At 28.7% G+C, this 21873-nt stretch overlaps 1 protein-coding gene across 1 annotated transcript; it reads right to left on the minus strand.

The window, feature by feature from the left end:
• Positions 1-733: 733 nt before the first annotated feature.
• On the minus strand, positions 734-4057 carry LOC108464442 (BEL1-like homeodomain protein 1). The gene is made up of 5 exons (XM_017764745.2): positions 3612-4057; positions 3408-3528; positions 2508-3292; positions 1977-2353; positions 734-1897 (listed from the first exon to the last, which is right to left on the minus strand). The coding sequence occupies exons 3-5, from the start codon at positions 3240-3242 to the stop codon at positions 1105-1107; spliced, it is 1905 nt and encodes a 634-aa protein (XP_017620234.1). The 5' UTR covers positions 3243-3292; positions 3408-3528; positions 3612-4057; the 3' UTR covers positions 734-1104.
• Positions 4058-21873: the final 17816 nt, after the last annotated feature.

Here is a 21873-nt window from a genome sequence, read left to right on the forward strand (position 1 = left end):
CATAACCCTTTAAGTCCTTCCACAACTTTGATGTTGATGGACTATAGCTGCAGTTTTGTCTTTATTCAGACATAATCTTTTAGGTTTTCGTGAGCAGTAACAAATTAAATTATGTTTTGTAAACTTATGCATTATTTATTTATTTGAAATCTTGACGTTAAACACTTCTTATGATTCAATATATTTTCAATGTTCGAAGCATTTAATTAATAGTAGAAATAGTAAATCTTGTTAAATTTCTAACTTTTACATTATGGATATATTTTTATTTTGGTGATTAAATTATTTAAAAGTTTTAATTTAAGTTATTTAGCTTTTAAAATCGATATTATATCACTTTTTCTTCTCATACTGCCTGCACCAATTAAAATCTCTCCTTTCATATTTTTCTTTTATAGTTCAATTTTTTTAATGAAGTAACTTTGGATATCCTGAATCTACGAAAAAAAATTCAAAAAGCTTTTTTTATTTGGTCTTGGATACTGATTGTCAAATTGGCTTAAATTTGAGGTATGTTTTTCTGTTCATCGATAGATAGTAATCCACCATACTGATCGCTGAATCGTTACTTAGAGTTCACTGGCGGAATTTAAAAAAAAATAATAGCCAATGATTTAAATAAAAAAATTTAAATAGTTCAATGACTAAATTACAATTTTTTTAGTTAAATAAACAAAAACAAAAACTTAAACCGAATAATAATATAGTTGAAATAAACAAAGCAAGGAAGCAGTAATAAAATGGTGACACCATCTTATTTATGTTCTTATCAACTGATTAAACATCAGAAAAAAGAACTAAATTTATAAATTTGCTAAAGAAATACTAATAAATTCATACCCCAAATGGACTAGAATTTGATTATACCAAGTATACCCCAAGTAACTAATTTGATGATATCAATCCATCTATCCCAATCCCCCATTACAAAATTAATATACAATCCTCAAATATATGCTGAGAATCCTAAATTGTCTAAAGGACTCAAATTGTACTTGGCAAAAAGTATAAAAACCTATACTAGGCTGAAATTCGTTTTCTTCTTTTATCTTTACACTACCATTCATTTTCCTGGAAAATGTGAAGCAGCCCCTGTAAGTTTAATCATGCAACAAAGTCGGGTAACAATTGTGCTGCAAACCTTTTCCTGTTCTGAATGTTGATGTTGTCATATGCAGCTGAAGAGTGTGGTGTGGAAGGGTTTATAGACCCAAACTCATTGGGTTCACCAATGTCGACCCTTCTCCCCATTTGCATGGCTTGGTTAGGGAGAAAAGTTTGATGAGGGGTGCCTGATAAAGACAGGTTTTCACAATGGGGAAGTCCCAAAGTGAGTGAAACACCATTGCCTGAAAACCTTGGAGTGAACTGTTCTGTATCAAACCTTGTTATTTCTCCAATGGGGTATTGTCCAAAACCACCCATGAAATCATTATTAGTTGTTCCTCCCATGAATGTGTACCCATCTTTGTCAAACTTCATTGTAACTTCATTATTGGTTCTCGGTTTCTTTGGACTTCCTTGTGTGATCCCTTCCAATTCAGATGATCCAATGAAGGAAAATCCTGACTGGTTACCGATAAGGGGAGACGCTGAACCCATTGAAACCGACATTGAGGAACAACCATTCTGATTTGGGATATTATTGTCCTGTTTGTTTTCTGTACTAGTTTTGTCTGGTGCAGTGGATTTGGATGTTGAATCTTCATTGTTATGGCTTTTACTTGTTTTCTTCTCTGAACCATTCTGTTCTTGTTCCTTGATTTCTTCCAAATACATCTCTTCCACCATTGGTTTCCAAAGCCGAACTCGAGCATTTATGAACCAATTAGACACCTGACTCCTAGTAAGCCCTGTTTGTTTAGCAAGCATGACCTTGTCTGAATCTTTAGGGTACCTGAAATACAGATAAACAAATCAGATACTGTAATAAAGTATTGGAATTTTGTTACAAGGTCCAATTTTAGAGTACTTACGGATGAAGAAAGTGTTCAAAGAGCCAAGCACGAAGAACTGAGACTGATCTTTCAGGTAATCCTCTTTGGGGTCTCCAAGCATTGTGTTGGATCATTCCTAACTGTTGAAGTGCTCGCTGTTGTCGAAGATGATGATCCACCAACTTAAGCCTTGACCCTTCTATTTTGCTACCTCCTAGACAATCTTCTTCACCCAAGCTCTTGTTGGCTGCCCGGATTTGACCTGTTATTGCATCTTTCAAACATCGAAACTGCTTTGAGATGGTTTTTAAGGCAAGAGATGTGTATGTTTTAGCAGAGCCGATTCCAGCTGCTTGTTCAAATGATGATATCACTATCTGCATCTGGTGATGGTATTGCCTGTACCTTTGATCCACCTGGAAAAACCAAAAATCATGAACTAACAAAGAACATTGAATGATCCACCGTACATATTTAGAACAATATTTTCCTTGAAGAAGAACACAACTTTCCCGTATATAATATGCTTTTATATATGGTAAATAATAAATATCCATATAATGTTCATACCTCATCAAGCATGCTAATTAGCTTTGCCTTTTTCATCTGAATTTCCTGTCTCTCCGCCGTAGTCAGTTCGGGTCCTTGCTTCCCATCTGCATCTCCGGCTGCCGCCGCGGATTCTCCGACAGCCTTACTGCTATTGCTATTGTCTCCTCCTCCTCTACCCTTTTTAGCCAATTCGTTCTTGGTAATCCCGGTATTGTTAACATTAACAACCTCATCGAGAAGCTCTTGAGCAGCCTTCAAGAATTTAGAGCTCAACAGCATACTTTGTACACCCGAAACTCCATTAGTCACACCTGAACCCGACGAACCCGACCCACCGGAAACCCTCATATCCTCACCTGAAACCGCTTGTGCATGTGATCCGTAACCATGATGATGTTGTTGTTGTTGGGAAGAAAGGCTCAAAGAGAGTCCTTGCTGAGCGCGTGGAGTTTCACGCGCTGCTCCGGAAGGGTCAATAGGGTTGTACAAGTTGTAATGGACGCGTTGAACGAGGCCATGCAAGGGGGAGATTTCGTGGGAAGGAGGGTCTTGGTTGGCGGTGGAAGTAGCCGTAAGTGGGACACCGACAAATTGTTGAGTGTGGGGAGGTGGTGGAGCGTGAAAAACGAGGTTGTTTGGCTGCGGCGGCGGAGTGGTGTCGGAGTACTGAACATAAGCAGGGTTCATGAGTACGAGGGTTTGAAGACCATCAGGTGCTTGGATTTCAGGGTTCCCATGAAAGTACGTCGCCATCGGATGCTGTTTCTGTTGTGTTTGCTGTTATTTTCTGTGCTTTCACTTCACTGAAAAAAAAAAGAAAAAAAAAAGACTGAAAGTATTAAATAATACTGTCAATCAAAAACAAAACATACGGAAAAACCAAAACTGAGAAGAAACTTGATTTAAAACTTTAAAAACCTTATTCTTCACAATCAATCATCAAACTTGGAATCAACCCATTTAAGAACTTGCTTGTCTGATAAATTATAGCTGCAACGGGAACTAATTAAATGATGATATTGGGATGATCAAGTGGATCCTGTACAAATCAAACAAGTTCAATCAAACACAAAGTAACTTTGAAAAAACAAGACATGTTTATTTGTTACTGATATTCAGTACCTGGTTTGATGTTAATACGAGTGTGCACGTGCTTTATGATCATCTTCATCACTGCGAATCAACTAAAGGGAAAGTAAAGGTGATATAATTATAGTTAAAATACCATAATTGATGAGAAAGAGATTCTGAATATGATCTATCTATGGAATTTATGGGTTTTTCTTTTAATGAATTCCCAGCTTCACAATATAAAAAGAGAGAAACTCAAAATCTCTGCAACTTCTCCACTGAAAATGGCAAAAGGAAAGAAAGAGAGAAAAGTTGAGATTAAAAAAGGCTGAGAAAAAAGATACCCATCTTTATTCACTTCATTATCCACAGATTTAAGGCAATTTTTCTTCAATCTTTAATTCCCATTTATTTTATTTTTCTTTTCAAAATTTAAGTGAAAATATATATATATTTCTCTTTCAAAGAAACTAGGAAGACATATTTATAGGAGTGGTAGTCTATATGACATTCATTTACAAAAATTTATATATTTAAAAAATTTACAAAATGGTTTCCTTTTATCTTTCAGTAGAAAATGAAAATGACAGACAAATGATTTCTGATATATATATAATAATGAAAATTTTTAAAATATATATATATATATAAATAAATAAATAATGAAATATTTCTGTGTCAGAAGATCACAAAACAACTGTTAAACGAGGAAATGTCTCCTTCCACGCCAAAGCCTAATTAAGAAAAATTAAATTATTATTATAATAATTTAAGAAAACAATGAATAATTCTTATGATGATGAACATGGAGGGTTGGAGGGTCCTACTCCTCAGTTCAACGTTAAATATCTCTTTGTCTTTATCGTTTTTATTACTTTTTTTTTTTATGATTTTAAATGTTTTTTTTCCTTTTTTTTTATGTGGTTGGATGCCAAAGTTTGAAGATAAAGCAATTAAATTTCTAAGGATCACAGAACCAACCACCATAACACACCTACTTTAATGCTTCAAAAAGAATATTAAATACAAAATGAAATAAATACTGCTACTATTATGATTTTTACAAATATATTATGTATATATATATATATATATATAGAAATGTAAAGAAAACCCATTGTTTTCTCTTGCCTGAGAAATATTATAAAACTTGAAACCTACCAAAAAGTGAATAGTTTGATCTTTGAAACAAAACAAAAGCTGGTGGGGTCTTTCAATCAAATGCATGAATGTGTGAATTTGAATATAAAGGTTCCAACTGTGTATGCCCTACTTTTTATTTTATTTTATTTTATTTTTTCTTATAATTTGAAATAAGAAAAAGAAAATTAAATCTGAATTTGGACCTACTTGAAACCAAATCCATTTAACAAGATAATAATAGTCAATATTTTACATAAAAGGGAAAACCCTAAAAAGACAATGGAACTATGGAAGTGTCCAGTAGCAATAGATTTAGTAAAAGTATAAGAGAAGTTGTTGACCTTAAAGAGAGGGTTATATGGGAATAAAAGAATGAAATCAGAGAGGGGGACTGATCAGCTATTTTAAATAATTAACTCTCTCTCTGAACAACAAAATACTTTACTATCAACATCAGTAACAATTATAGTAGTAGCAGTATAAAAGTGATGAGCAGTGACAGCCTTTCCAGGTTATGATGTTAATAGGACTATAGTTTATCCTACTACATTCACACTTTATATATTTTCTATTTTCTATAAATATAATGCTTCATTGAATTATACGAATATCAACTTTAAAAAGTATTCAAATCTCCATGAAATTTTCATAAAAAATCTCACTTATTTATGTAAGATTTAAAAAATAATCGCACGGGTAATGTCTACAATCAATTAAAAATGTTTAAACCATGATAATTTATAACATAGACAAAACCACATATAACATGTTTCATGACGATAACTGACACATGATCAATTCACACAATCATATAAAACATCATATAAATTGCCACATAACACTACAAGACAATAAGTGACTCACTATATAAACCTAAATGCACAAGAGAGCAAGTATCCTTCTCTTCCATCACCTCCCTCCCGTTGATACATTCTATCAACATAAATAAAAGGACAACTTTAGTCTTTATTAATTACTTATTATTTTATTTTATTTTTTATCTTCAATCTTTATATTCAATGGTTTTCAACATAAATATTTTAATTATTATTAAATTTAATTATAAGTTGCAATATATTCTAATATAATTATATGTTAAATATATTGTATTTTCAATTAATATATATGATTTTTTTTAAAGTTGGAAGCACAATCATATTATAATTATAAACAATACCTTGAATAACTATAACCGAAATTAATTATTATAAAGCACGATAAACTAATAACTAGAATAAGAACTAAGAGCTCACATGTAGTTTATACTGAACAAGATTTAAACTTGAAATTTTAAAGTTCTTAAGACTTTATATTTGTCATTAAATTAAGGCCCAATTGACTATCAATTTACTTTTTTAAACCCATAATTTGATTACAATTTAAAATTTTTATTGTGTAAAATTACTTGAAACTCTTTATAAGATTTGAGTCATTATTATTAGCGTGTCAACAAGAGACCTTAATCATTATTTTTTATGCTCTCGATAATACTTTAAATTATAAAGTGGGTATTGAACTTTTTATATAAAAAATTTAAAAATAATTGTTGAATTTTATACTATATTATATTTGTAGTTGACGAAGGATTGTCCAAGGAAGCAAACTTTAGAGTTTAAATTAGTGACGTAGAGTAGAGACCATTAACTTGGAGTTTTTCATTTCAGTACAGCTACTGAAAGGATCCCTAACCCTTTCCATAAAAAGTAAGCTCAAAAACTCACCTGGAACACTACCCCCTCTTCTTCAATCATTGATTCTCGAACTCTACACCTCTACCCCCTTTTCTTTAATGGTGAAGCGAATCATTTGAAGCTATTCATATAATACCATTAACATCCATAATTTGATGGTGCTTCAGCCTTCACGTAGTAAAATATTTAAGCATGTTTTGTTCATCGTAGAGATCACTATCGTACTGATATGTTCCCTTCATGGAATCCATGGAATTGCAAACACACATGAGATGAAAGTGCCAATACATATCACATCAAACATTTTTAAAATAATAATAAACTATTCCTTTTTTAATTGAATATTCTATCTTCTTCTTCTTCGTACTTCTTTTTCTTACCCCCCTGGTTGTTTATATTTTATTAATTTCTTTTTCTTTTTCTCAGCAATAATGATTATGATGATGAGAGACTATTGTCTCTATAAGATCTTTTCTTAAAAATAATCCATTCTGTGATCTGTTGCTGCCTGTCACTTCTCATCCAAATTTCCAATTTCTTTTGGGAAAGAAAAACATCGAAAAAGCTAGAAGGTTTCATGATTAAAAAAATTTATTTATGTTGCAAAAAATAAAAGAGGAAAATGAAGTAGGCCTAGAGAAATTTTCAAGAAAAAAAATTAATTTCATCCAACATTTTTAAATTAGGATTCTTATTTTAAATTAGTCTCAAATTTAAAACACTTCAATTATATTTTAAAATTTGTAATATTATATATTCAGGTTCTTTTATTATTAAAATATTTAATTTAATCGATAAATAACAGCTTAATTTTTATATAGTTAAATTTAAAATGAAAATTTTAAATTTCGATTATATAAAAATTAAATTAAATTTATTAATAAATTATTATTTTAATGTCCATTTAATACTAAATGATAAATAAATAAATAATTCAAACAAAAATTTAAACTCCTTTTTCTTTAATTCCAAATTCATCCTTTGTATATGTTATACATACATTATTAAAATATATGTTCCAATGTGGAAATTTTAGGGTTAAATTAGGAAAATATGAGGCAAGCCAACTTTTCAATCTTGAGGATGGAGGTCGGTCAACTGCCTCTTAGCCGGACCCCGAAAAAGACAAGCCTAGTCCTATATTTAAAAAAATTATAATTCAATATTATGTTGGAGAAAATACAAGATAAAATTTTAAAATGATATTATCTAGGAAAATAATTACGAATTTTAAATAAAATAACAAACAAAAAATGTTTAGGTTATTTCAAAACATTTTTATATACATATAAAATGTTAAATGGACTTGAATTATTTGATAATTAACCATATGTATATATATTGTTTAAAAAATTCATGCAAAATAGGAAATAATTTTAGGTCTTGTTGATAATTCATTGAAAATATTAAATTAACTGAAAATTAATATTTTTAATGATCTAATTTTTAAGTGTGCTCATAATAAAAAAATAAATGATAAAATTTTTAATAATAAAATGTGGAAAATAATAAGAAAATAAGAGACTATTATCATTTAATGTTGAATTTTTTCAACTCTTATTATTTTATTTTATTTATTTTAATATTATCCTTTAAATAATTTACCTTTAAAATTTTAAAATGCACATTTATCAAGCTGTCTAACTATATTTCATACTTAATTTTAAGAAAATACCAAATAAATTTTATAACTTGATTCAATACTTTTCAGTTTGAGGAGTTCATAGTGCGACAAGTGGCACGTCAACATTTTATAACATTGAAATAAAAATTAAGACTCACTTGAAATTACAATAAATAATTTTTCTCTATTTTTAAATTAATTTAATTTTGAAATCAATTCTATGTAATTTTGAAATCTATTCTATTAGATATATTTTTATCTTTTACATTATTATAAATAGATGTCTCATTTTTTATAACTAATTTTTTTAGTTGGTAGGTTTTTATTAGCTTTTTAGTTATATATATTTTTATTTTTTATTTTTAATAATATCATTTAGAAAATTTTAGAAAATTTTAAAATAATTTAATTGCCTCGGGTAAAAACCTAGTATAGATATTATATAATAGAGAAAAAAAAAAATGAGTATTAATTCAGATATTAAATATATAAATATTAATATTCTAATCTAATTAATTTAAATATTATTAAATATTTTTAAGGTTGTGCGTATTGAAGCGCATTCAATCTCCTATTTAAAGGTTGAGAGAGATTATGAATAATTGTAAGTTTTTATAAGAAAAAAAAAGTAGAGTATAGAATTAGTCACTCAACCACTAGCGTATTTTTGTTTTAGTTATCCAATTATGAAAGTTTTCAATCTAGTTACTAATGTTTTAGGTCATTTTATTTTGGCCACTCATATTTTATATCTTTATTATTTTGTAACTTTTTAACTAATATAATAACATATTTAATCCTTAATACTTACACATTCTATCAGTTTATACCTCAAAACATATAATTAAATATAATTATAGTTATATTTAAGCGATATAGTTAAATATAAACACATATAACATTATTTATATTAAATAATTATATTATTATTAATATAAAAATATCCCTCTCCTCTACTCCTATAATTTATTAAATAGGCTTATCGATGAGAAAAAAGAACCAAAAACAAAAAAAAGAATGAATTTGTATTTGTATTTGTTAGTTTTTTTTACCATCGATGTCGAGCAACTGTTGGCGTCTTTGCTTTAAACGTTCTCTTAGATTATTCACTGTCTCCGTCCCCGTCGTTTGCTTCTCTTTCAACTCTGCAACAGACTATTTTTTTGGTCATTTAAAAACTTTTTAACTCAAAAAGAATATCAAAAGACAAGCCTTTTTCTATCTCTCTGCTCTCATGGATTCATAATTGAAAAAGCAGAAAAACCCAGAATTAAAGAATGAAAAAGGGAAAAAAAAAACCCAAAATTAAAGGAAAGGTTTTTTTAAAATAAAAAATTATAAGAGGGACGGTGGTGAGAAGGAGAGGGACGACTGGAAGAGGGGAGGGGAAGAATTTTTTTTATTTAATATAAATAATATTATATGTGTTTATTTTTAATTATATTTATAATGTGTTTGAGGATCAAATTGATAGAATATATAAGTATTGATGATTAAATATGTTATTATATCGATTAGAAAAAATCATATCATCACTTTGCTTAATAGAATAATCAAAATAAAAACGATCTAAAACATTAATGATTAAATTGAAAATTTTATAATTAGACGATCAAAATAAAAATATATTAATAATTAGGTGACTAATTCTAGAATTTACCATAAAAATTACTTTTTAAAAATATTTAAAATCACAGCATATATTTTCATCCCTAGATAGAGAGGTGTTTGAGGACATTGATGGACCCATTTTTGAAATAACTTACAAAAATAAGGCAGCTTTTAAAGTGATGAGCCCCACCATTACCATATTATTCTTTGCTTTGCTTTAATGCCCGTCTCAAGACGCAACTATTATTGGGTATTTTCTCTATAGACTAAATAAATACGAAAATCATTAAATTTAAATCTCACTCACGAGTGTTGCGTAAATAACGTAATAATGACGTAGTTTTATATCACTATATAGTAATGTATGTTTTACCCATATATATCATGCGTGATAAAGTAAGATATACAAGCTATTTCAGGTAATATTCTTAAGCCCAACCCTTCATATTGTTTTTTTATTATTTTTGTGGTTGCAATTATGTGAGCCTCAAGTTGTTTTTGGATTAATTTAGTGTTAATTGTAGTGTTGTAATTATTATAAACAAAATTTATCTATAAATGGTTGGAAGAAATGAAAGTGAATATCTTCTCTAAATATTTGGATTAAATTTGAATTTTGAAATTGTTATTGTTGTGAGAGCTTTACTTTTGGGTGGCATTAGAGGGGGTTTTACTTATCTTCTATAAGCAATATTAATCGATGGCATACGATATGTACACTTTAATATACTATTGAATTCTTCATAGCTCATATCAGTGGCTAGTAGATGCTCAACTAATATATGTAGTCAAGTGAACTACACTTTATCGACCTTGTTATTATCATTGTCAATTGGATAATGGCTTATTAACTACATCATTTTCGACTCAAGATTAAATTTAGTCACATTGGTTAAAGCAACTCCTCCAATCAGAAAGCTCGTGATTAGGGCTAATCTTTCAACATGATTGTCGCTTCAACATTGGGGAGGTGGAAGGTAAGAATCTCTACTCCACCTTTCCACTAAGGTTGTAAGCAACAACGACCGCATTGGAAATGGGGTACTTTAGCAACCTTCAAAAACCTATCTACAACTAGACGATCTTTGAGTTGATCATGTTTTTCATCTAACATTAGATAAATTTATTCTATTGAATTCAAAGATTTCATTACTCAATCTAGTAAGTACATAAAAACAAAATAATTCAATATTTTAAAGTCAATATAATAAAATATTCAAAACTAAATTTGAATATTAAAAAGAAATAAATAAGTGCTTGCTTAATTAATAAGTTAATAAAAATTTACCATACCAGTAAATATTAGGAAAATATGATTAGAGGCAAGTATTTGGTCGAATTAAGTGAAAAAATTTTGAGTTAATCAAGTTGACAAGTTTTATTTTATCATTCTAACTCAATTTGAAAAAAATTAAAAATCGATTCGGGTGAAATGAAATTCGAATCAAGTTGAATTGAATAAATTTATTCGAGTTAAATTTAAACCAGACCTATTAAATTCTTGTTGAGAATATATATTTGAAAACTCTTTTAAAATAAAATAAGAGAAAAAAACAAGATAATTACTATGATAAACTGGATTTAATAATTACTTATCTAAGGCAAACTACATATTATCCTAACTAAAATTTCATGGAATTTAATTACAATCATGGGATAGGTCAAAACCATCTTCCTTTCCTTTTGTTTTTCTTCTACATTTGATGCATGATTAATGACAATGAAACTTCTCTTCATTTATCTATGTTTTTTCTTTTTTTATCTATTTATTTATTAATTCAAATTAATATTTAATCTTGAAATTTTGTTCCAATGGATGAGATTAAACAAATAAAATAGATAATTTTTTCTAATTAAAATTTCAAAATGACCTTTAGTGTAAAAATATCAAAAATGCTCTTTAAAATATCTTTCATCATGTTTTAACCATGCGGGTTATTTGATCATTTCAATCCTTCCACCATTTAACTTTTTGACACTTGGCATACTTATCCATGATATAATTGCATATGACTTAATGGTAAAATTTTTTATAAGTCCCTTTTCTTCTTTTCTATTTCAATTTAGTCCATATACTGATTTTCAATTCTAAATATTAATATATTTCCAATGCTACTTTCATGTAAAATGACTAATTATTCTTCCACCTTTTCCTTTTATAATTAAATTACACTTTGATCCTCAAACTTTTACTAAAATATAATTTAGTTTATACTAAAATTTACTATTTGTTTTTTCTTTCTTGGTATCAAATTTGACTCTACTAACATATTCGATTAATAACTCTTAGTCTCTCCAAAAATTTACTATTGATATTCCAAAAAGAACTCTGTAATGACAACAAAATTCTTGAAATGTTACGGCTTGCTTATAAGACAATCATATCTCACCATCCTTTTAAGATTTTGATAGTTTCTCATGCCCCAAATATTGGTGCTAGATTTCTAGATCATCATTTGTGACTTTGTGACACTTCACTATATCGACCATCTTGTAGCAATTGTTGAAAGTTCTACCCCTTCGTGATTAGTTGAAAGTTATAGCAACTTTACCATAAAAGAATCTATGATGAAATATACTTAATTTCCATATTCAACAGATTCAAAATGACTAATTAATTTAATTCCATTTTTAAACTTCAATTATTTAATTAATTAAATAATAATTTGAAAACCTTAAATTAATTCTCAAGTCAATTTTAAACTCAATGAGAAAACACATTCAATTGTGAATGTAACCCATTCTTTGACTTCATCATTTCAATTCATTTCTTTTCATTTGGTTTTACATGCAATTCATTTTTGGTTTCAACGAGCTAGTAAAAGGATCGATTGAACATATATAATTAGGACTCAAATGATTTATAATTAAGTTTTAGCGTTTTGCCTATTAATTATAAACTCATTTAGTCACGAAGTCATTCCACTATAGTATTGTGACTGAGCTTTCTCTAATTACATACCATTACGAAAGCTACTTAATTAGTACTTGCCCAATGACCTTGTCATAAGTGTATTACCCTCATAAGGTATTCTTAATCTCTTTGGGATAAATTCGTTCTCCCTATATGATCTTATTTTTATCTCATGGTAACCATTACATTTTCTTTCATGAAAAGTCAATTACTATCAAATAGTAACCAAGTCATTTATCACACAAAAAAAAAACGACCCGAGGTCATGTTTACTTTTCATCTATTATGTAATGTTGATGAAAGGATATCATTTACCCATTAGTTGGACTATGAATTCTACTATTGTGAATGATGCTACATACTGCAGAGGTCATATACCCAAGCCACCAGCTTTCGGATCCTTATCTATTTGAACTCAGACTTTTACTTACATCAAAGTATACGAGCCATGCATACATAGCCCATCATCCATTCAAGATTAAGGTATGTCACATTATGAACGTCACAAGTGAATAAATCTATGAATGAATATAGGATCTATTCTACTTGGGTTTTTTCTAATGTACTATCAATCTAGTTAATCACATCTCTGTCTCTATCTTCTTGGAGTCATCCGCTCCGATGCTTAAGACAAATCATCTCCCCAGTTGGACTTGATAGATGACATATTAGTCTTTCAATTAGTTTGCTCATTTCCAATTAGATGAAGCACATGTTTAGGTACGTCTACTAATATAAGTTGTTTTTCTGTATTACGACCCGGCCACATAATACCGCTTAGTATTAGTTAAACATTAGATAACCAGTGAGCCAATATTTGCTTCCATTTTGCTTTGAATGAAAAAAAAAATCAAGGATAATATACCAAGGGTATTGATGTAATTCATGAATATTTTTTATTAAACTCATTTATTCGAAAAATACAAATGTACATAGACAAAAATAATACACTTAAGGTACTAGATCCAACAAGGATCTCATCAAGTTTTTCACTCGTTAAGCCCAACATCTTAACCTGCTCCTTGTTGCATTCAATAATGTTTCAATAGTTTTCAATTTGGATTCTGGTTTACCAATAAAAACATCATTTTCTTTAATTATTAGTACAAACTTTAGATTTTCTTTGCAAGATCTTGAATTTGTATTCTTAAGGATTCGTTCATATTGCACATTATATTTCATTTCTCTAAAATTAATATGTTTCTTGAAACTTCTCATAAGATGCATGTAACAACCCGGTTTTCAACAGTACTAAAAACGGTAGTTTCGGAACTCTATTTTTGATAATCGAGTTAGTAAATGTTATTTATTAAGATCTACGAGGTCATTACAATATTATATTGAATTCTAGTCTAATAATTTTGGTTATTTGGAAAGTTAGTCAAGGTATAAGTGGTTGGCCTAAAGTTAGTGATTTTAGAAATTGAGGTATCGGGATCTTGCTTTCGAAAATCGAGCCCGTATATATTTTTATTAAATATTTATAGAGTTTTTATATAGGTGGATTGAATTTAGGATAGGTAATTTTGCCGAATTAGTGACTAATTAAGGTATAATGACTAAATCATAAAAATCGTAATAGTTAATCGCTATAGCTTTTTAATTGTTAAAAGGCTTAAATAGAATTGTTCAGGGGCTTAAATGGAAATTTTCTTAAAAGAATAGCATGGACGGTTGTGGATGTCCTTTATAATAATATTAAAAGAATTTGTTTTAATTAAATTAAGGTTATATGATAAATAATGTAATCAACATAAATAATAAAACAACAGGCATCACTATAATCATCTTTTTGGCTTTCTTCACCTAAAAAAACAAGGAAGAAGAAGAAAATCGTCATTTAAGCTTCAATCTTTCGATCATTGCATGGTGAGCATTTTCTAACCCATTATTCGTAAATTTTATGTTTTTGAGATTGTTGTAGCTCGATTTAGCTAAATCATACCTCCATTTTCAAAATTTTTAAAGTTTGTAAATATTTTCATTAATGGTTTTGTATGTTTAATGATAGGATTTGAAGCTTAGAAATGTAATAGGACTAATTTGTAAAATGAAATTTGTTAATTTTGAGTTTAGGGACTAAAAAGGAAATATTTTGAAGTTGACATGAAATTCCTATAATTATTGAAATTAGAGGGCTGTATAGAGATGATATTGAAATCAAAATGAAAAAATGAGCTTAAATATGAAAATTATGATAGTTTTAATTTTAGGGACTAAATTGAAGAAAAATTTTAGGAAATTGTATTAAAATAAATTAAGTTGTTATATGTATTTACTAAGATGTTATAAGGCTGTTGGAATTGATCAATTGTAATGAATTATTATAGATATGGGATTAAATCAATTGAAAGTTAATCGAGAAATAAGAGAAATTACATATTAATCCTTGACATTTTATAGTTGTCGTTTTCCGGTAAGTTCATATGGGACTTACTTTATTAATTCATGATATGTTTGTATTATTTTTTATTTGCTCTTTAGTTTTAAATTGTTAATTATATATATTGTTTTGGACATCGAATAGGCTAAATTGTAAATTATGATAAATATGAACAGATGCGGGATAGCAAATGGATGCAAAATTGTTATATGATAGGATGACATGTATATGATGATGTTACAAGGTTTAAAATGTATATGAATTGCTATCTAAACTATGAAAAGTGTGTATACACTAATAAGAATTTAAAATAGTACGAATTGTTGAGATTTGTCCCAATCAACATAATAAAGTCTTGCATACAAGGTTATAGGTTGATTCTAATGATTTCTGAGATCCAACATTTGTTTGCAGGCTCAATGATACATGTGAAACTAACTCGAATGAGTAACCTGCTATCGTTTTAAAGGTTTAACCTGGACGGGTAACCTAACACGAATATATATTTTCAACTTTGATGAACAATTGATGTACCAAAGATACATGTGATACTGGTTTAGCTCAGACGAGCAACTTGCTGTCGTTTTAAAGGTTTAGCCCAGACTGGTAACCTAACACTACTATACGTTCAGCTCAAACTAGAAATTGATATATTAGAGATACTTGAGACACAGATTTAGCTCGGACGAGTAATCTGATATCGTTTTAAAAGGTTTAGCCTAGATAGGTAACTTGATGTGTGCTAATAAATACATTTATCTCAGATAACATGAGTAACAATATAATTGTGCATGATATGATTTTAATATTTTAAAGTGGTTAAAAATTGAATTGATTATGCATATAGTATTGAAAAATTGATATTGATATTGGATTGGATTGTATTGAATTATTTAAAATGTATTGTTTGAAATTTGTTTAAACTTATTTTGTACAGGGTTGGAAATGTACAAATGCACTAAAGGTGCAAACAGTAGGGAAGAGTGATTATGAACTTGGTTGACATGTGTATAAAATGTAAATGTGAGAATAGCATGAAAATAATTAGTATGGTGGCACATGATGGTGATTTGAATACCTTGATCTTACTATGTCAATATATTAACTTGTGGTTGTTTTGTGAACTTGTACAAGAATGCTTAAGGATGTTGAAGAAGTTTCATGTTATGCATCTTTGAAATTCTATTGGTTAAATTGTTAGGTAAATTAAGTTAAATTTCGTATGAACTTACTAAGCCTTCGATATGCTTACCGTTTTCTTCCCTTAATTGTAGATTTTTGATTGCAAAGCAAGACTATCAGATCATCTCGAAGCTCACACTATTCATCTCCTGATTTAATAGACTTTAATTTTTTAAACTCAGTTATATGTTGCATGTATTAGGGTGCGTTAAGTTGCTTGAATGGTTTGAAATAGTTCATTTAATCTTGTATTGTTCGGTGCCAAATGTGGCATATTGGTTAGATGTTTTAAAAGGATGTTATATGTTATATTATGTTTTATCAGGGAATGAACAAGTTCTGGATAGGTTTATGTTGGTTAAAAGGTGCATCATTTCTAGGAGTTAGATTGTACCATGCATCAATTGTCATATTTTTACATTACACAAGCTGACACACTGCTGTGTGTTCACTAGAATTTGGGGAAATTTTGGACACACGTTTCCACTTTTCACACGGGCTGACCACATGCCCATGTGAGTACTGTAGATTTGGTCACTTAACTTTTCACACAGCCTCAGTCAGTTGCACGGCCCAGCCACATGACCGTGTGACTTTTGTTGAATTTTTGCACTTTGATCCACACGGTCACAATTAGTTACACGACCTGGATGCACAGTCATGTTACTCCAATACTACACGGTTTCAGCCTATTACACAGCCTAGGCACATGGTCATGTGACTCCTATTTTGCATTATTGCCCTTATTTTTTGTAAAAGTTTCAAAATAGTCATTGATTGATTCCGAGTTGATTTTAGATGCTTTTGTAAGCTCGATTTAAACCTGATTTTGTTTGCATAACATGATTTGTGTGAATGTATGAGAATTATTGAGTTTTTTAAATATATTCTCAATTAAAATCACATGTAACTGTTCTGTTATTTGCTGTAGCATCTCGTAACTCGACTCCAACGACGGGGATGGGTGAGGGGTTTTACAATGCATCTTTATCACTATCATTGACTTTCTGTAATCTATTTCTATGGTACAATATCGAAAGTAAAACTCTTTCACTTGGCAGTGGAAGCAACATAATTGCTTAAATGCTTTGTATCTTTAGCCTCATCACTCTAGTTGACATTGAAAGACCATTTCTTCCTTTTAAAAGTAGTGTTGTTAGCATTTTCAACAGTTTTTTTTTTTTAGAATTGAAAGCAATACTCTTCTCAACTTAGGTTTTTTCTATTTTATTCTCCTCACTAATTTGGGTAGAAATATTCCTAGTTAAAACTAGTGAGGAAAAACTAATTTGGGTAGAAATATTCCTAGTTAAAACTAGTGAGGAAAATGCTTGGATCTCTAAGAGAACTTCTTGCTTTGAAAGACCTTGCTATTGAAGGCACCAAACACTCATTATAAATGGTAGAATATTGCTAGAAATGCACCAACAAGAAGGTGTCATTTTGAGTAGATTTGATGCTACCTCTTGAAAGGATGTTGTCTCTTTTTATAGATTCCAACCAATTGATCTCACCAAGATAATATGATAAAGTTGAAAAAGATAATGCCCTTGATTAAACAATTTTCTAACTATCAAATCTTTATTCATAAATTAACACACACAAAATTCCATTAATTTAAAAATTTTAAATTACAAATAAATTACTTACAATTGTTAAACTATATTTTGTATTAATTAATAATAAATATATTTAAATTTTAAATTTTACACTCAACTCTTACAATAGTATTCACAATACTATTCGAGATGTTGCAACCCTATGCAAAACACTTCATATAACTCTAACTTTTCTTTTAAAATATAATTACTTAAAAAATTGTATTCACAAACTAGATGTTATGGAATCTAATCTATACTATTATTTAAGTCTTTGGTTAAGTTGGTATCACGAGTCAATTGACCAACAGCTCAGTTAGTGAAATTACAAAAATGTTCATTCGTAATTGAAATAAGTTATATGAATAGAGGGTATTTTAATTTTTTTAAAATCAATAAAAATTTTGCATGTAATTGGAATTAATCATGCTATTTACGTCAATAAAATATTAATTTTATCACTAAACTAAAATTTTATTTTAATATAATAATTACATTATTGTATTATGTATATTTTATTATATTTATCAGTTTTATATATTTATTATTATTTAAACTCTTAACTTAGTGCTATGAATTAACCGAATATCAACTCGGATGAAAAAATTACAAAAATATATTTTCGTAATTAAAATAAATAATTTATTATCTATATTTTAAAGTGTAAAAAGATTGTAGTGTTAATTATTTTTCTTTATCGTTGATGTCTTAAATGTATAATATTGTGAGATACAAACATTGTGTAAATATAATATTAAAGGAGGGTAAAAGACTGATTTGAAAGGGAAAGTGAGTAAGCAGGGAAAGGAAGCTATGGAAGAAGGCCACGAAAGGAAGGGGCAGATTGGTCACGTGACAGAAGAGCCGACACGTGTCAAATGGAGAAATAGAGAGTACAAACTTGACAATGAATATATATATAAATAAAGGTGGGGCTCTTTTACTAAATTAACCCAAAAAATTTTTATATTTATAAAAATGACTCAGATTAAAAAATAATAACAAAAATAACCTGAAATGAATAGTAAAATTTGGTTCTAGCCTGTCAATGGTCGGCACCAACTAATATTTTGCACTCATGATTGCCAAATGATTGTGTCAGGCTTTAAAAAATTAATTTTTTGAGTTTTGGCCTGACAATGGCCGACACCAGGGTATTTTCTTTTAAAATCGTATCATATTTGTATACAAAATACGAGTTTTTTAAAAAAAAATTTGGTGCTGGCCTGTCAATGACTGGCACCAAGTACCAAAAAAATCAAAATTTTTAAAGAAAAATTTTACTGTCCGAAAATACGAGTTTTAAAAAAAATTTAGGTCTTTGGTCATCAATGGTAGGCACTAAGTATAAAAAATCAATTTTTTTAAAAAAAAATTGCTGCTGAAAATACAAGTTTTTAAAAAAAAAATTTGAGTGTTGGCCTATCAATAGCCGGCACCAGATACGGGTTTTTTTTTAAAAAAAATTTTTTGGGTGCTGGTCTATCAATGGCCGGCACCAGATACGAGTTTTTTAAAAAAAATTTGTTTGTGCTGGCTTGTCAATGGTCAGCACCAAGTACAAAAAAAAAGATTCAAAATTTTTTGGTTCTGGCCTATCAATGGCCAGCACCAATACGAGTTTTAAAAAAAAATTTGATGTCCAAAAATATTAGTTTTTAAAAAAAAAATTTGTACTTGGTGCCGGCCATTGACAGGCCATCACCAAATTTTTTTTTTTAAAACTCGTATTTTTGGACAGCAAAAAAATTTTTTTTAAAAAATTTGGTCTTTTTTTTTGTACTTGGTGCCGGCCATTGACAAGCCAGCACCAAATTTTTTTTTAAAAAACTCGTATTTTGTATACCAGTATGATACGATTTTAAAAAAAAATTACCCTGGTGCCGGCCATTGACAGGCCAAAACTAAAAAAATTAATTTTTTAAAGCCTGACACAATCATTTGGCAATCATGAGTGTAAAATACTAGTTGATGCCGGCCATTGACAAGCCAGAACCCAATTTTACTGTTCATTTCAGGTTATTTTTGTTATTGTTTTTTAAACTGGGTCATTTTTATAAATATCAAAATTTTTTAAGTTAATTTAGTAAAATAGCCTAAAGGTGGGGCTGTTGCCGCGAGACTCGACTCTCCTCTCATTGGTTGCTTTCTTGACCTTTCTAAACATGTGGGACCCTCTATTCGTGGAATTACACGCGAGGGAGAGAGAAGGGTTTTGATTAAGTGGTGGGACCACATGGGAAGAAGAGGCTAAAAGGGTGAATCTTGCTTAAAGCAAAAAGGGAATTCCAAAAATATGCTAAGTTGACGCGTGTACAGTGATTTTTAGGATAAGAGAAATAGTGGGGCCCACTTCATAATGAGATTAAATTTTAACTTATTTTTTAAAAAATAAATTTTAAATTTATTGAATCGAATTATTCAAATCATTTATTTTTTAAAATTAATTCTAGTAAGTAAATTAAATTTTGAATTTACAACTCATAAAGGTTAAAAGTATATATAGTTTTAACTTCAATCTTAAAACTCTTCACTTCTTTAGTCCTTAGAGATAAAGAGTTTACAATTTGGCCTGTAAAGTATTAGTTTAATGCTCAATGTTAAAGTTAATAGTTAAAAAGTCTTTTTTTAGTGGTGATCTAAAAATACAATTTAAGGGGTAGGGGTAAAGTCAAAATTTTTTTTGGAGAGGAGCTGGAATTAATTATATATTTTTATAATAGTAAAATACAATCTCACTATTTTAATAGCATACATCTTTATCATTTTTAGAAGATTAAATCAATTCTTTTACCATTTTTGGTGGGACAAAGTATAATTTTACTATTACTAATTTAAAATTTTATAAATTATAAGCGGCCTATATGAAAAATTTTCCATTTTAAGGGGGCTGGGCCCCTGCCAACCCCCTAGATTCGCCCTGGCCTTTTTAATGCATTTAGGCAATTCAAGCATCCAATTGAGTGAAAAAAAAGAATAAAGGTTTAATTTTTTTTTGAAAAAGTTTGAGGATTTTTTTATGTATTTTGACAGTTCAAATATCCAATTAAGTACAAAAAAAGTAGGGCCTAATTGCTTTTCTGAAAAAATTTAAGGACTTTTTATACTCTTAAACCTATTTATTTGTTGAAGCGAAAAAAAGATGAGATTAAATTCGTTTAAAATATTTGTTTAAAGTTAGGTTTAGATTTTTTTTTAATTCAATTTTTTTTTTGGTAAATAAGAGGATGTAAAGTCTCAATTATCATGAAGTTAAGTTGTAAGTTGTGAATTGAATGATAAGAATAAGTACAATTTGTTGATGTACGAAAACAACAATATGATTCATAGGTGAAATAAGAAAGGACCCAACTTTTTGGTTTTCATAAATCATTATTTATTGAAACTGAAACTTCATCTTTAAACTATTTCAATCTCAACCCCATAAAATATTGAATATACAAATGCTTTAAATCATTGATTTGAGCTCAATTGTTGAAATTTAAGGAATTTAGTGAATGAGATTTATATAAAATTTTATGGAAACTTAACTTCAATTTATGTTTATATTTAATTTTTTTGTTGAAAATAATTCAATATTGATTAAATTGATATGATATATGTAAAAATAAAATAAAAGTAACATGGAGGCCGTTGTACAGAATTATATTGAATTTTGCTTTCTTTACTTAAAAAATAGATAAATTAATTTATGCACATTAGACCAAATAGCAAATTGATCTTTTCTTTAAAAATTTCATTCATTTCTAGTGTTACACGTAGCATGTTACGTGTACCTCATGCTAACATATATGTGTTAGTTTTTAATAGTAAAAATAGATAGAAATTTTAATAGAATGATTGGTTTGCTCTTTGATCTAATGTACATGGACTAATTTACCTAGTTTTTGAGTAAATAGGTCAAAATACAATTCAACTCTTACTACAAATGCCACCATAATACTTTTACCGTTAAAACAACTATAAAGTAAAACCAAACTAATAAAAATTAAAATATTACACAACACTCAGGTATAGCAATTTCATATAATAAAACTGTAAGTCTAAAGGTAATAATTTCATATGAAAAAACTCGAACCTTAGTATTAAAACACCTAAGTTTTTTTTAAGCTAATTACATGAAATACAATGCTAGCATATATCAAAACCTCGACAACCTCTTTCCTA

The sequence above is a fragment of the Gossypium arboreum genome, chromosome 2 (assembly GCF_025698485.1).
Source record: "Gossypium arboreum isolate Shixiya-1 chromosome 2, ASM2569848v2, whole genome shotgun sequence".
Lineage (NCBI taxonomy): Eukaryota > Viridiplantae > Streptophyta > Magnoliopsida > Malvales > Malvaceae > Gossypium > Gossypium arboreum.

What these genes read in the sequence shown, in the direction of transcription:
- LOC108464442 (XM_017764745.2), bottom strand. Translation starts at nt 3,242, where the DNA reads ATGGCGACGTACTTTCATGGGAACCCTGAAATCCAAGCACCTGATGGT. An exon ending in TAATTAGCATGCTTGATGAG is followed by an intron (nt 2,354 to 2,507) that starts GTATGAACATTA and finishes TGGTTTTTCCAG; the next exon opens with GTGGATCAAAGGTACAGGCA. An exon ending in TTTGAACACTTTCTTCATCC is followed by an intron (nt 1,898 to 1,976) that starts GTAAGTACTCTA and finishes TCTGTATTTCAG; the next exon opens with GTACCCTAAAGATTCAGACA.